General features: G+C 38.3%; 1 protein-coding gene across 1 annotated transcript in view; it reads left to right on the top strand.

Annotated features, from left to right (window-relative positions):
* Positions 1 to 17,546, top strand: part of LOC100371021 (double-strand break repair protein MRE11-like) — a 30,654-nt gene that overhangs the window by 6,207 nt on the left and 6,901 nt on the right. Inside the window, exons 5-11 of the mRNA XM_085499382.1 lie at positions 2,296 to 2,383; positions 2,612 to 2,753; positions 7,861 to 7,975; positions 9,419 to 9,604; positions 10,205 to 10,451; positions 10,600 to 10,723; positions 11,601 to 11,713. Of these exons, the coding sequence (XP_085355508.1) occupies positions 2,296 to 2,383; positions 2,612 to 2,753; positions 7,861 to 7,975; positions 9,419 to 9,604; positions 10,205 to 10,451; positions 10,600 to 10,723; positions 11,601 to 11,713 (1,015 nt within the window). The remainder of the gene's footprint in view (positions 1 to 2,295; positions 2,384 to 2,611; positions 2,754 to 7,860; positions 7,976 to 9,418; positions 9,605 to 10,204; positions 10,452 to 10,599; positions 10,724 to 11,600; positions 11,714 to 17,546) is intronic.

Raw genomic sequence — 17,546 nt, 5'->3', positions numbered from 1 at the left:
ACATATTCACTGGGTTTCAGCTTAGCGCATTTTCCAGTCAGCGAAATAAGCAAAATTAAAACCCAGTGAATAATTAATCCTCTTACAGTATATGCATTTGATGATGGTCAATTTTGATGCAGTAAGATATCTATTCTTATCCCATCTATTAAAAAAAAATTAAAGTTCAAAATCAGCAAAAGTTTGTTCCATACTTCTTTGCATGAGATCTTGCAGTGTGCAGCAAATCATCTATTGGTCACGCCCACATGTTTCTCAACATGTGTAACTAGTGCCAAAGTTCACCAACACTGAATGTTTTTTTTATTAGACACTGTAAAGTAACAATGAATGTGTTAGGGATGGATTCACTTAAAATGGTACAAACCTAACACAACTAACGTTGCAAGAAAATTCAAGAGCATTTCAATTTTTTTATTTTTTACTAAGCAACAGGTTACATCAAATAATTCAAAAATGTTCAATAAAAAGAGGAAGTTCTAAAACTTGTTTCCATGGAAACAATGACGGCACTAAAACTAATTGCCATTTGGAATTGAAAAATTATTAAATTACATAAAATTTAGCTTCGCATTATCATAAAAAACTAGACTAAGTCTTGTTTCAGATTTCCTAAAAGTCATAAAAATTCCTGTGTCAAAACAATGTTAAGTCTGGTATTGTTTTTAGTCCCCGTTCGGACGCAGTCCGAAAACGGGGACTTATGTTTTGCCCTGTGTGCGTCCGTCCGTCCGTGCGTCCGTGCTTCCGTGCGTCCGTGCATCCGTGATCACCTGTATCTCGAACATGCATGGACCGATTGAGTTCAAACTTCACTCATACATCACACATTATATGGGACATATGCACATGCATTTTTTTCATGATCCGATTAACGATAGCCGAATAGCGGCCATTTTAAGGCCGAAAATGCATCAAAATCGCACATTTTCACCATTCCGGACCCGGATCTCAGTTATGCATGGACGGATTTTGTTCAAATTTGGTACATACATTAAACATAATAGGACCTTGATGCACGTCATTTTTTTTTTTGGATCGGGTTCGAAATGGCCGACTGGCGGCCATTTTGTTTTAAAGAATTCAGTTCTGGATCCGTATCTGAGACATGCTTGGATTGATCGAGTTCAAACTTCACACACACAAGGTACATCATGTCACAAATATGTATGTGCATTTGTTTCATGATCTCATTAACGATAGCCAAATGGCGGCCGCTTTAAGGCCGAAAATGCATTGAAATCGCACATTTTCACCATTCCGGACCCGGATCTCAGTTATGCATGGACGGATTTCATTCAAATTTGGTACATACATTAAACATAATAGGACCTTGATGCACGTCATTTTTTTTTTCGGATCAAGTTCGAAATAGCCGACTGGCGGCCATTTTGTTTTAAAGAATTCAGTTCTGGATCCGTATCCGAGACATGTCTGGATTGATCAAGTTCAAACTTCACACACACAAGGTACATCATGTCACAAATATGTATGTGTATTTGTTTCATGATCTCATTAACGATAGCCAAATGGCGGCCGCTTTAAGGCCGAAACTGCATTGAAATCGCACATTTTCACCATTCCGGACCCGGATCTCAGTTATGCATGGACGGATTTCATTCAAACTTGGTACATACATTAAACATAATAGGACCTTGATGCACGTCATTTTTTTTTTCGGATCAAGTTCGAAATAGCCGACTGGCGGCCATTTTGTTTTAAAGAATTCAGTTCTGGATCCGTATCCGAGACATGCTTGGATTGATCAAGTTCAAACTTCACACACACATGGTACATCATGTCACAAATAGATATGTGCCTTTGTTTCATGATCTGCTTAACAATAGCGAAATGATGGCCATTTTAAGGCCGAAAATGCATCAAAATCACGTATTTTCACAATTCCAGAACCGGATCTCAGTCATGCATGGATGGATTTTGTTCAGATTTAGCACAATGTGTTGTACATATGCAGGTGCATTTCGGTCATGATCTGCTTTGAATGTATATGTCACTCAAATATGAACGGAACGGGGACGTGTCATTGACAATGACTTGTTTATTTTAATTTTGCATGAAACACTAATCTTTTGTTATGACAAGCACTGTAGTTATATAAAGGTGATTGTTTAGTCCGAGTCTATTTCGGACACATCTTAGACGTATACAAAGCAATGGTCTTTCGAAGTAATGTTTGGAAAATATGTTAAACATTATCAGATTACCAGTAATGTTTGTAGAAAACATTTATTTATTTTAACAAATTAAAATGCTTTGAAATTTATTTTCATATAGATTTCCTGTAGTGAACTATGAAGATCCAAATTACAATGTTTCTATACCTGTTTTCTCAATACATGGTAACCATGATGATCCAACAGGAGTGAGTACACACATATCTATATAAGCTGACAATAAAATCTAATATGGTTTCATCTCAGCTGACATTTGGTGGTGATTGGCTGTAGTCAGCTTGGAGGTGATTGGCTGATATCTTTTTAATAGTGATTGGCTGTCTTCAGCTTGGAGGTGATTGGCTGATATCTTCTTAATGGTGATTGGCGGACATAAACTTGCTAGTTTCATTGACTATCTTTCCTTTTACTTACAGCCAAATAATTCATGCGCATTAGACTTACTGAGTGTTGTTGGACTAGTTAATCACTTTGGTAAAATTACATCCCTGGAAAAAATAGAAATATCACCAATTTTACTACAGAAAGGCAGAACAAAACTAGCTATGTATGGGTTAGGTGAGTAACATAAATAGCAATGTATGACTAGGTAATTAACATAACTAGCAATGTGTGGCTAGGTAAGTAACAACTAGCAATGTGTGAGCTAGGTATGTAACAAGTAGCAATGTATGGCTAAGTAAGTAACAACTGGCAATGTAAGTAACATAACTAGCAATGTATGGCTAGGTAAATAACATAACTAGCAATGTGTTGCTAGGTAAGTAACATAACTAGCAATGTGTGGGCTAGGTATGTAACAAGTAGCAATGTATGGCTAAGTAAGTAACAACTGGCAATGTAAGTAACATAACTAGCAATGTGTTGCTAGGTAAGTAACATAACTAGCAATGTGTTGCTAGGTAAGTAACATAACTAGCAATGTGTTGCTAGGTAAGTAACATAACTAGCAATGTGTTGCTAGGTAAGTAACATAACTAGCAATGTGTTGCTAGGTAAGTAACATAACTAGCAATGTATGGCTAGGTAAATAACATAACTAGCAATGCGTGGCTAGGTAAGTAACAACTAGCAATGTGTGGCTAAGTAAGTAACAACTGGCAATGTAAGTAACATAACTAGCAATGCATGGCTAGGTAAATAACATAACTAGCAATGCGTGGCTAGGTAAGTAACAACTAGCAATGCGTGGATAGGTAAGTAACAACTGGCAATGTGTGGCTAGGTAAGTAACAACTAGCAATGTGTGGCTAGGTAAGTAACAAGTAGCAATGTATGGCTAAGTAAGTTACAACTGGCATTGTAAGTAACATAACTAGCAATGTATTGCTAGGTAAGTAACATAACTAGCAATGTATGGCTAGGTAAATAACATAACAAGCAATGCGTGACCAGGTAAGTAACAACTAGCAATGTGTGGCTAAGTAAGTAACAACTGGCAATGTAAGTAACATAACTAGCAATGCGTGGCTAGGTAAGTAACATAACTAGCAATGTGTTGCTAGGTAAGTAACATAACTAGCAATGTATCGCTAGGTAAGTAACATAACTAGCAATGTATGGCTAGGTAAATAACATAACTAGCAATACGTGGCTAGGTAAGTAACAACTAGCAATGTGTGGCTAGGTAAGTAACAAGTAGCACTGTATGGCTAAGTAAGTAACAACTGGCAATGTAAATAACATAACTAGCAATGTATTGCTAGGTAAGTAACATAACTAGCAATGCGTGGCTAGGTAAGTAACAAGTAGCAATGTATGGCTAAGTAAGTAACAACTGGCAATGTAAATAACATAACTAGCAATGTATTGCTAGGTAAGTAACATAACTAGCAATGCGTGGCTAGGTAAATAACATTACTAGCAATGCGTGGCTAGGTAAGTAACAAGTAGCAATGTATGGCTAAGTAAGTAACAACTGGCAATGTAAATAACATAACTAGCAATGCGTGGCTAGGTAAGTAACATAACTAGCAATGTATGACTAGGTAAATAACATAACTAGCAATGCATGGCTAGGTAAGTAACAACTAGCAATGTGTGGGCTAGGTAAGTAACAAGTAGCAATGTATGGCTAAGTAAGTAACAACTGGCAATGTAAGTAACATAACTAGCAATGCGTGGCTAGGTAAGTAACATAACTAGCAATGTGTTGCTAAGTAAGTAACATAACTAGCAATGTATGGCTAGGTAAGTAACATAACTAGCCATGCGTGACTAGGTAAGTAACGTAACTAGCAATGTGTGGGCTAGGTATGTAACAAGTAGCAATGTGTGGGCTAGGTAAGTAACAAGTGGCAATGTTAGGCTAGGTAAATAACATAACTAGAAATGTGTGGCTAGGTAAGTAACATAACTAGAAATGTGTTGCAAGGTAAGTAAAATAATTAGCAATATGTGGGCTAGGTAAGTAACAAGTGACAATGTTAGGCTAGGTAAGTAACATAACTAGAAATGTGTGGCGAGGTAAGTAACATAACTAGAAATGTGTGGCGAGGTAAGTAACATAACTAGCAATGTGTGGCTAGGTAAGTAACATAACTAGCAATGTATGGCTAGGTAAATAACATAACTAGCAATGTGTGGACTAGGTAAGTAACATAACTAGCAATGTGTGGCGAGGTAAGTAACATAACTAGCAATGAGTGGCTAGGTAAGTAACATAACTAGCAATGTGTGGCTAGGTAAGTAACATAACTCGCAATGTGTTGCTAGGTAAATAACATAACTAGCAATGTGTGGCGAGGTAAGTAACATAACTAGCAATGCGTGGCTAGGTAAGTAACAACTAGCAATGTGTGGCTAGGTAAGTAGCAAGTAGCACTGTATGGCTAAGTAAGTAACAACTGGCAATGTTAATAACATAACTAGCAATGTATTGCTAGGTAAGTAACAACTAGCAATGCGTGGCTAGGTAAGTAACAAGTAGCAATGTATGGCTAAGTAAGTAACAACTGGCAATGTAAATAACATAACTAGCAATGCGTGGCTAGGTAAGTAACATAACTAGCAATGTATGACTAGGTAAATAACATAACTAGCAATGCGTGGCTAGGTAAGTAACAACTAGCAATGTGTGGCTAGGTAAGTAACAAGTAGCACTGTATGGCTAAGTAAGTAACAACTGGCAATGTAAATAACATAACTAGCAATGTATTGCTAGGTAAGTAACATAACTAGCAATGCGTGGCTAGGTAAATAACATTACTAGCAATGCGTGGCTAGGTAAGTAACAACTAGCAATGTGTGGCTAGGTAAGTAACAAGTAGCAATGTATGGCTAAGTAAGTAACAACTGGCAATGTAAATAACATAACTAGCAATGCGTGGCTAGGTAAGTAACATAACTAGCAATGTATGACTAGGTAAATAACATAACTAGCAATGTGTGGCTAGGTAAGTAACAACTAGCAATGTGTGGCTAGGTAAGTAACAAGTAGCAATGTATGGTTAAGTAAGTAACAACTGGCATTGTAAGTAACATAACTAGCAATGTATTGCTAGGTAAGTAACATAACTAACAATGTATGGCTAGGTAAATAACATAACAAGCAATGCGTGACTAGGTAAGTAACAACTAGCAATGTGTGGCTAAGTAAGTAACAACTGGCAATGTAAGTAACATAACTAGCAATGCGTGGCTAGGTAAGTAACATAACTAGCAATGTGTTGCTAGGTAAGTAACATAACTAGCAATGTATGGCTAGGTAAGTAACATAACTAGCAATGTGTTGCTAGGTAAGTAACATAACTAGCAATGTATGGCTAGGTAAATAACATAACTAGCAATGCGTGGCTAGGTAAGTAACAACTAGCACTGTATGGCTAAGTAAGTAACAACTGGCAATGTATTGCTAGGTAAGTAACATAACTAGCAATGCGTGGCTAGGTAAATAACATAACTAGCAATGTATTGCTAGGTAAGTAACAACTAGCAATGCGTGGATAGGTAAGTAACAAGTAGCAATGTATGGCTAAGTAAGTAACAACTGGCAATGTATTGCTAGGTAAGTAACATAACTAGCAATGCGTGGCTAGGTAAATAACATTACTAGCAATGCGTGGCTAGGTAAGTAACAACTAGCAATGTGTGGCTAGGTAAGTAGCAATGTATGGCTATGTAAGTTACAACTGGCAATGTAAATAACATAACTAGCAATGCGTGGCTAGGTAAATAACATTACTAGCAATGTGTTGCTAGGTAAGTAACAACTAGCCATGTGTGGCTAAGTAAGTAACAACTGGCAATGTAAGTAACATAACTAGCAATGCGTGGCTAGGTAAATAACATTACTAGCAATGCGTGGCTAGGTAAGTAACAACTAGCAATGTGTGGCTAAGTAAGTAACAACTGGCAATGTAAGTAACATAACTAGCAATGTATTGCTAGGTAAGTAACATAACTAGCAATGCGTGGCTAGGTAAGTAACAAGTAGCAACTGGCAATGTAAATAACATAACTAGCAATGTATTGCTAGGTAAGTAACATAACTAGCAATGCGTGGCTAGGTAAGTAACAAGTAGCAATGTATGGCTAAGTAAGTAACAACTGGCAATGTAAATAACATAACTAGCAATGTATTGCTAGGTAAGTAACATAACTAGCAATGTGTGGCTAGGTAAGTAACAAGTAGCAATGTATGGCTAAGTAAGTAACAACTGGCAATGTAAATAACATAACTAGCAATGTATTGCTAGGTAAGTAACATAACTAGCAATGCGTGGCTAGGTAAGTAACAAGTAGCAATGTATGGCTAAGTAAGTAACAACTGGCAATGTAAATAACATAACTAGCAATGTATTGCTAGGTAAGTAACATAACTAGCAATGCGTGGCTAGGTAAGTAACACGTAGCAATGTATGGCTAAGTAAGTAACAACTGGCAATGTAAATAACATAACTAGCAATGCGTGGCTAGGTAAGTAACATAACTAGCAATGTATGGCTAGGTAAATAACATAACAAGCAATGCGTGACTAGGTAAGTAACAACTAGCAATGTGTGGGCTAGGTATGTAACAAGTAGCAATGTATGGCTAAGTAAGTAACAACTGGCAATGTAAGTAACATAACTAGCAATGCGTGGCTAGGTAAGTAACATAACTAGCGATGTGTTCTAGGTAAGTAACATAACTAGCAATGTATGGCTAGGTAAGTAACATAACTAGCCATGCGTGACTAGGTAAGTAACGTAACTAGCAATGTGTGGGCTAGGTATGTAACAAGTAGCAATGTGTGGGCTAGGTGAGTAACAAGTGGCAATGTTAGGCTAGGTAAATAACATAACTAGAAATGTGTGGCGAGGTAAGTAACATAACTAGAAATGTGTGGGCTAGGTAAGTAACAAGTGGCAATGTATGGCTAGGTAAATAACATAACTAGCAATGTGTGGACTAGGTAAGTAACATAACTAGCAATGTGTGGCGAGGTAAGTAACATAACTAGCAATGAGTGGCTAGGTAAGTAACATAACTAGCAATGAGTGGCTAGGTAAGTAACATAACTAGCAATGTGTGGCTAGGTAAGTAACATAACTCGCAATGTGTTGCTAGGTAAATAACATAACTAGCAATGTATGACTAGGTAAATAACAACTAGCATTGTGTGGACTAGGTAAGTAACATGAAATGGTTTGCTGATAAATCATAAACATTATTTATATTTTAGGTTCTGTGCGGGATGAACGACTTCACCGTTTATTTTGTCATAAAAAAGTGAGTATGCTGAGACCGAAAGAAGACAAAGATGATTGGTTTAATATGTTTGTACTTCACCAAAACAGGTAATCACATGGACTTATTTTATATTCAGATGTATACCACATTTCACTTGCTGTACACCACTAATGTCCATCTATGATGCTAATAATATCTGGTACAGCGTTTGCTACTACATTTGCATTTAATATGTAATTTACAAAACTTTTTCTATGGTGAAAAGAAGTAATATTTGAATAAGTCAATAGTGAGCAATATTTGCATAAATGTAAATGGTAATGAGATATTACTAGCATTGTACTTAGGCATATAGACTGGCGCAGTCGGGACAATTAATTTGTTTTTGTAGTTTAAATAAAATAAAATATTTTGCAAAATGGAGGTGTTAGCGCAAAATCCCCTGTACCTGCGAAATCACCCCTACTGGTTCATTCTGCATGGCCCTCTATCGACACTACAGGAACCCGTTGATTTTTCAACGGGTAATTATGTTAATGAGTGTTCCAATTGACAATCTTAACTACTCTTCAACTGACCTCTGACCGAGAAGACGTCGGATGATTGTAGCAGCTAGAAACTACATTAAAACCTACGTTTTACAGTTTCTATGCTACATTCTAAGTCTATTTACGACGACTACGACAAACTCAAATTTCAACGTGTGGCCATGGTGGGACTGCAGTGTTACCTTAACCATGTTGACAAATTTGCGCGCCCATCTCATTATATGTGCATTCATGAATATTTAATAGCAATGAATTTTCCTGCAGAATAAACCAGTCTGGGTGATTTTGCGCTAACACCTCCATTTCGCGAAATTTTTTATTTTATTTAAACTACAAAAACAAATTAATCGTCTGACTGCGCCAGTCTACTAGGCATATAGTTAGTGGAATGTCTCACGGATGTCTATGACATCCCATAGTGTGTGATGTTTGCATAAATCTGAATAAGTAATGAGATATTACTAGCATAGTACCTAGGCATATAGTGAATGGAATGTCACATAGATGTCTATGACATCCCATAGTGTGTGATGTTTGCATAAATCTGAATAGGTAATGAGATATTACTAGCATAGTACCTAGGCATATAGTGAATGGAATGTCACATAGATGTCTATGACATCCCATAGTGTGTAATGTTTGCATAAATCTGAATAGGTAATGAGATATTACTAGCATAGTACCTAGGCATATAGTGAGTGGAATGTCACATAGATGTCTATGAAATTCCATAGTGTGTGATGTTTGCATAAATCTGAATAGGTAATGAGATATTACTAGCATCATTCCTAGGCATACAGTGAGTGAAATGTCACATAGATGTCTATGACATCCAATAGTGTGTCATGTTTGCATGAATCTGAATAGGTAATGAGATATTACTAGTATTGTACCTAAGCATATAGTGAGTGGGATGCTGATCTCCTGGCTAATGCTGCAATTACAGGCATGTTAGACCCATATAACTTGTAGAAATGGTGATTACACTGCTTTTATTCATAGATCAAAACACGGTCAAACAAATTACATCCCAGAACAATTCCTTGATGACTTCATTGATTTAGTTATTTGGGGGCATGAACATGAATGCCGAATAGACCCTGAGTGGAATGGATTACAGAATTTCTTTGTCAGTCAGCCAGGAAGTACAATAGCAACGTCACTCAGCGAAGGAGAATCCAAACAAAAGTAAGAAATTATTTCTTCGTGAGTGTCTTAATTTTAATTAAACCTGGACACACAGATTGACCTCCACGCATGCATAATGGTCATATTCATCAGGCATACCTTGGACTATTCAAATTTTACACATCGTGGGACACATATGCATAGTGTATTTTGTTTATCAATCAAATTTAAGATGTTTGGCTGAAGGTCATTTAGTTCTAAAAATACACCAAAATCAAGCATTTGTGCCATTCTGTCACCAGATTGTGGGTGTAAAAAGGAGATGAAGTACATCATTTGATACAATGCTATTTATTTACAAAGCAGAGAAAGGCATTGTTTAATTTCATTGATGGTATAAACACACATTTCATAGAAACAGAAAAGAACGAGTAATTCAAACTAATACTTCAATCAAAACATAAAGGAATTGTAAATGCTTTTACTATATATTTGAATAACTTGAAAATATTCAAAAACACGTTCTCATGATCATAATAATTTTTTCAAACTTAGTTTAAAATCAACTTTGTTACTTTATAAACCAAACTTATATTGACAACTTTTCTGTATGGTTGCAATTAAGGTTCCATCTTATCTTATCATTGGTTATTTTTCTAGACATGTTGGTCTTGTCAGAGTACGAGAGAGAGCAATGAAATGTTCAAAAATCCCGTTAAAAACTGTACGCCAATTCTACACTGAAGATGTAGTACTTTGTGAGACAAGTCTGAATCCTGAAGACTTTAATATCACTCAGATAGTTGAAGAGTTTTGTGTGGCAAAAGTTGAAGCCTTGCTGGAACGAGCAGAGTCTGATCACACGGGTAATCCCAGACAACCTAAACTGCCACTCATTAGAATCAGGGTAAGTTCAACTTGTTTTCCTTGCGAAAGTAATTTACATACATGCGCTTCTCAGTCTTGGTAGCTGTGATCACAACAATATCATTGAATAGTTGATTTTTAATATATCTATTTTAGCATTCATAGAGAGCTGTATAATTATTTTACAGGTTGATTACAGTGGTGGATTTGAACCTTTTAACATTTGTCGATTTGGTCAGAAGTTTGTAGACAGGGTGGCTAACCCCAAAGATATAATTCTCTTCCATCGAAGGAAAGCAATAGAAAAAAAAGGTAATAATTCTAATGAGGGAATAATCATAAGCAAAAATATTTTAAGTAAACAAGTTCACAAAATAAATTACTGTATTGATTTTACATACACATTTCACGCAATTAAAATGAGAACATATTAAAAACCAAATGTTACTCTTAATACAATAGACCATTTTCCGTTCACTGCGAGAATCACGCGTTATGCGTGAAATCGAACGTAAAAACAGGACAAACAAAGGTCATAGCGTCGTAGTGGCGTCAAACATCGCGTGGGATTCGACAAACGCGAAAGTATTTTCGGGGACATTTCCATGCTTAATAATGTGCTGTCCACATTTGATGATAGGCAATTTCGAGTAAGTGAGGGTATTCGGAAGCAATATTCCTCTGTCGAAGATCGGCCGGTCGATGTGAGCTACGAAATAAAGAAATTTGATTTCAAAATCTAATCGTTTGATTTTTGCGGCAGACGTTTGACGCGCGTCTTTCATGCATCTCGCGAGATCTCGCAATTGTACGGAAAATCACCTATTCCCACCATCATTTATTTATTTGTTTGTTTGTTTGTTTGTTTGTTTGTTTATTTGATTGATTATTTATTTGTGTGTTTGTTTGTATATTTGCCCAACAACAGCCAATACTCGTGATTTGTTAGTTACATCAAAAATAAATGTTGAATCAGAAAAAACACAATCCACATTTGAATTATAAAATTTAGCTATTTATTCTATTTGAAAACTAGCTGTATGCCTAAAAGTTGTGGCATGTTGGTTGTTTGAAAGACAAAAGTGTCTTCTGCTCTCATCAGATGATTACAACCAGAATGGTCTGATGTAATGACAAGCTAAAAGGCGTGAAAAGATTTCCCTATCCAAGAATCATGTTTTTTTTGTAGATTTTAAAAGTAACATTGACAAAGATGAATTGGATAGTTATTTACGTCCAGAAGCATTGGATACCTCTAGGATAGAAGATCTGGTCAAGGATTATTTTAAAAATGCAGACAAGGTATCACTGATTATATTGCTTTATGTGTGTGTTATTTTATGATATATATATCATTTTTATCCAACTGGAAGAACTGTTTTCCAACAGGTATTTAAAATGCAATACAGCCTATTACTGTCTTTCAGGGTTTTTTTATTTATTTTTTTACTGCTATTTTATACTTTTATTTAATTTTTTTAGAAATCCTGAATTCCAATTCAGCAAACAACTTAACATTTACAACATGGAATTTCTGTGGAGGCCTTGAACAAAAAATTAGTGATAAAATGTTTTTAAATAGTATTAATAGTTTTGATTTCATAAATTTATTAGAAACTAAGACAGATATCCACTCTCAAATAAGAATACCAAATTATAACCATTTTCATTCATATAGAACAACAAAACACAAAAATGCATGCTCAAATTCAGGTGGAATTGTACTCAAAGCATTTACAAAAAGAGGATAAAAAGAGTGCAAAGCAGTTGTAAGGATTTTGTTTGGCTCCATGCACCTGGATATTATTGTCTAATTCAGACCTCGTGGGGACTCTCCTCATGGGAGGAGCGAGCACCCACACTTTACAGCTGCTGGACCCATGACCAAATATCCCTGTCGCACACAGATTGCGCCGGTGTATTCCAGTTTGGAGGCAACGGGTAACTGATCCCTGGGCTTTCCAGGTGGTGACACACAGTTACGGGATACTGCTAAAATCTCTATCTCCCCTGGCAGTGCCCCAAATGAGGGACTTCCGCAAGGTGGAAGCAATCAGACAGGAAGTAGACAGTTTGCTGGAAAAGTGCGCCATACACAAGGTAGATCAGTCGGCATTAAGTCCAGGCTCCTACTCAAATGTTTTCGTAGTACCAAATCTACAGACAGCGGGCGTCCAGTACTGGACTTAGACAGACTGAATCAGTATGTGCTCCTCGATCGGTTCCACATGGAGACGCCATGCAGCATTCTAATCTCTATTTACCATCTCTACTGGCTAGCCTCACTGCCTACCTGCACATACCGATGCACCTGGCCAGTTGCCATCTCCTTTGATTCGCCCAGCTAGGCCAAGTATTTGAATCTGGGGTGCTCCCTCTTTAGGTCATGCACAGCTCCCTAAGTTTTCACCAGAATGGATGAAACAGGTGGTGCTGCTGCTTCACCAAACGTGGGTACACACCAAATAGTACTTAGACGACTGGTTATTACACAACTCAAACAATGGGGTATTAGCTGAGCAAGTAAGGCTAACGCAAGATTTACTTCACCAGTTGGGCTCTTTAGTAAATCAGACAAAGTCTCATCCCTACCCAACACAACAGTTGGTGTTCCTGGGCATGGAGTTTGACACATAGGTAGGCTTGGTACAGTGTCTTTTCAAGAATGATGACCTCGGTTTGAAGGGTAGTTCCCCAGGCTGCATTACGCAGCCGCCCGGTACAACGCATGTTTGCTACAACACCGAGCACACCTCTGGACATGTGAGTTTTCTCTCAGACCAAGTGAAGGAAGCCCTTGGACCCACTCGCCACGACCATGACTCTGGTAACAGATGCCTCCCTCAAAGGCTGGGGAGCGCATCTATTGGACAAACAAGGCCAAGGTATATGGCCCCCGCATTGGATTCGGGACCGCCATATCAACTGGCTCGAACTGAAAGCAGTGCACTTTGCACTACCACACTTTCTACCCGTAGTTTGAGACCACAGAGTCCTGCTCCGCACAGACAACACAGCGGTGGCCTCCTACATCAACAAGAAGGGGGGGACGCGTTCGATATCGCTGTCAGTCCTAGCAGAGCAAATTCTATTTTGGTGCCTGAAATACAATGTGGAGCTAACCTCACACCATCTTCCAGGGGTGAGGAACAGTCTGGCAGATGCCCTTTCAAGGCGGCTCCGTCTCCAGAACACTGAGTGGCAGATACCCCAGTGGGTAGCCTCCAGGCTGTTTTGGCTGTGGGACGGTCCAAAGATAGACCTGTTTGCCACACCCCGGAACACCAAGCTCACGACGTACATAACACTCCTGCCGACTCCAGGAGCCTGGACCATGGACGCCTTGTCGATCCCATGGACCCACATAGATGAGTATGCTTTTCCTCCCTTCCCGCTAGTTCACCAGGTACCAGAGAAAACTTTAGCAGGTGCACACCTGCATATGGACACTGGTCGCACCCAATTGGCCAACCAAGGCCTGGTTTCCACTTCTGTTGGAAATGCTAGTCAAAACACCAGAAGTACTTCCGGACTTACCAGACCTGCTGTCCCAACTGGACGGTGCACTACCAACGAGCCCAGTGATGTATCACTTACACGCATAGAGGCTCTCAGGAGACTTGCACAGATATAAGTCTTGTCTGAGCGGGCTGCCAACGTCCTGGCCAGGGAGAATAGGGATTCCACCAACGCAGCTTATGACTCAAAATGGCGAGTGTACACTGATTGGTGTAGCAGAAGGGAGATTGATCCATGCCATCCCTCTGTTGGCCAGGTAGCAGACCTCTTCGTCCACCTGTTTGACGAAGTGGGTTTGTCTTACGCAGCGATAGTTGGCCACAGGTCGACCTTGTCCCCACCATTGACAACGCTTTGGGAACAAGACTAGCCGATTGTCCTATTATTAGGAGACTGTTTACTGCTTTCCATAATCAGAGGCCGAGACCCGAACAAGGGAACCGCCCAATTGAGATTTGTCGGTTGTGTTGTAAGCTCTAAGCGGACCACCCTTTGAGCCTCTCCAATCAGCACCACTCAAATATTTGACGTGGAAAACAGTCTTCCTACTGGCCCTCGCCTCAGGTAGGCGTTGGTCAGAACTGAGGGCATTGTCCTTCTCAGACGGATGTACTGCCTTTATGGACAATCAAGTTGTGCTAAAGACAAAAATCGGGTTTCTCGCCAAGAACCAAATGCCAAGACATGATCCCCAGTCGATCGTCATGCCCTGGCTGACAAATATTTTCGCCCTTGAGGATCAGGAGGAATGGCTTCGCTTCAAATTCGAGCACTGAGTTGCTACGAAAACCGTACTAGGGATTCGAGAAGGGATGCAAACACATGTTTGTGTTATGGCCAAGGCAAGCAGGACAGGCCAGCCTCCTCGACTTCCATCGCCAGGTGGATTGTTGCGACTGTGTTAGAAGTCTATAGTTTTTCGACACAGAACTTGCAGAGACACCAAGTACGAGTGCATGAGGTCTGTGCGATTGCTAACTCACTAGTGCTAGTGTCAGGCGCCCCCCTCGAACATATACTGAGGGCAGGCTTCTGGAGAACGCAGAACGTCTTTATCAACTACTACCTAAGAAATCCTCAATCCATTGAGGAGGGTCTCTTCAGGATGGGTCCCATCATAGTGGATCTGATTTTGGTTGCCGACCCAGCCCGAACGACCACAGGGGTTCATGCGCATAGACAATAAGTAAGTCTCAGCAATATTGCAGACAGATTTCTACCTTTGGCACCCTCCTGCCCTCATGCAGAACTGTTTCGGTCTTTATTTTAAGCTAGTTACCCCAGAATTGGGGTTGGGGTCCTAGCATTTTTGGGCACACCAAACCCCGTCACCGTGGCAGCATTTTGGCTCTTGCCCCGGGGACGGCACAGGCAAGGTAAGACACCATTTCCTGTATTGGTCTTAACTAGGTGGTAGTCTATTACTGGAGAGCAATTATCCCGGACTGGGACACACTTTTCATCACTTTCTGTTTACTCGGAAACCCGCCACCTATTGGTGTCTGACTTTGCCTACAGTTCAAAATAGTCATTTTGACTGACCGGAGTCTATGGTGGATAGTTGAACGTGGAGAATTTAGGCAGAGGGTTCTCGGATATATATATAAATATGTATTGATTTTGCCCATTGTGATTGATCAATAATATTACAGGAAATTGCCTCATTTACTAGTTTGTTTATATTACAAAATATGTATGAAAATATAGATGAAGAAGGTGTCAATAGATAATATAAGCACTATATAATAATGTGATGGGGATATTTATATAATATATATACGTATATGTACATACAAGCTTATTAGGTTATTCTCATTTGATCTTTGATTAAAAAACACTTATAAATAAATAGAGCTTACGAGTTAATGATTTGGCTTAGGAACTTAATAGTTGTACTAGAGTATTCAAGTTTGAGGGTTGTGTCTCATTTGGGAGATACTTTTTGACTCCCGTGTGCGAAGCACAAAAAGGGAGTCTTTGCAGTTATTGTGTCTGTCTGTGTGTCTGTGTGTGTGTGTGTGACTGTTCCACTGATATCTCAAGAACCATACATTGATTTTTGATGAAACTTGGTGCATAGATGCTCTGGACCAATGCGCAGATTTGATAGGTTTTGGTAAAAATTCATGCATATTAATTACCTAATTTGCATGATAATTATCTGATTTTAAGCTGTTCTATGATTTTTCCACTGATATCTAAAGAACCACTCATTGGATTTTGATGAAACTTGGCACTTAGATGCTCTGAACTAATGCGCAGATTTGATTAGTTTCGGGTAAAAATCAGTGCAATATTAATTACCTAATTTGCATAATGATTAATCAATTTTTGGCTTTTCCACTGATATCTCAAGTACTAATCATCACATTTCAATAAAACTTGGTACATAGATATCATAGGACACTGCACAGACCTGATAGTTTTTAGGGTAGTATCAGTACATATTAATTACCTAATTTGCATAATCAATTAATTTTCAGCTTTTGATATTTCAAGTACTAATCATCACATTTCAATAAAACTTGGTACATAGATGTCATAGGACACTGCACAGACCTGATTAGTTTTGGGGTAAATATTTGTGCATATTAATCATCTTATTAGAATAATTAGTTAATTTTGTCCATGAATGTTCCACTGATATATAAAGAACCACTTATTGGATTTTAATGAAACTTTTACAGAGTATTCATCATCACATTTCAATGAACCTAGGACTATACAGAGACCCAATTAGTTTTTGGTAAATATTTATGCTTATTAATCACCTAATTAAAATAATTAACACTGATATCTCAATTACTGATCATCACATTTGAATAAAATTTGGTACATAAATGCTCTAGAACAATAGACCGTGCGTGCGTGCGTGCGTGCGTGTGGTGTGTGTGCGTGTGTGTGTGCGTCTGTGCGTGCATCCGGACCTGTATCTTAGAAATGCCTGGACCAATCACAATCAAACTTCACACATACATCATACATGATATTATACATACGCATGTCAATTTGTTTCATGATCTGATTCAAGATGGCCGAATGGCGGCCATTTTTGTGCTAAAAATCATCAAAATCAAGCATTTCTCGGCTGTTTACAGATGGATTTTGTTCAAATTTGGTATATACATTAGAGATTATAGGACCTTGATGCACATCAATTTGTTTCACGATCTTATTCAAGATGGCCAAATGGCGGCCATTTTTGTGCTAAAAAATCCTAAAAATCAACCATTTCTCGGCTGCTTACAGATGGATTTTGTTCAAACTTGGTATATACATTAGACATTATGGGATCTTGATGCAAATAATTTTGTTTTTCAGATAGAATTCAAAATGGCCAACTGGCGGCCATTTTGTATTAATGAATGTGGTTCTTGTGCCATATCTCTGACTTGCTTTCACTGATTATGTTCAAATTTTAAATATTCATTATACATCATGTCATAGATAAACAGATATATTGGTTTGACTATTCTATTCAAAATGGCCGAATGGTGGCCATTTTTGTGCTAAAAAATCATCAAATATCAAGCATTTATGGGTGGATTTCGTTCAAACTTGGTACATACATTAGACATTACGGGTTCATTTTATTTTTCAGATTGTATTCAAAATG

Source organism: Saccoglossus kowalevskii, chromosome 5 (assembly GCF_978046115.1).
Source record: "Saccoglossus kowalevskii chromosome 5, keSacKowa6.1, whole genome shotgun sequence".
Taxonomy (NCBI): Eukaryota; Metazoa; Hemichordata; class Enteropneusta; family Harrimaniidae; genus Saccoglossus; species Saccoglossus kowalevskii.
This window is presented reverse-complemented; position numbering and strand designations above follow the sequence as displayed.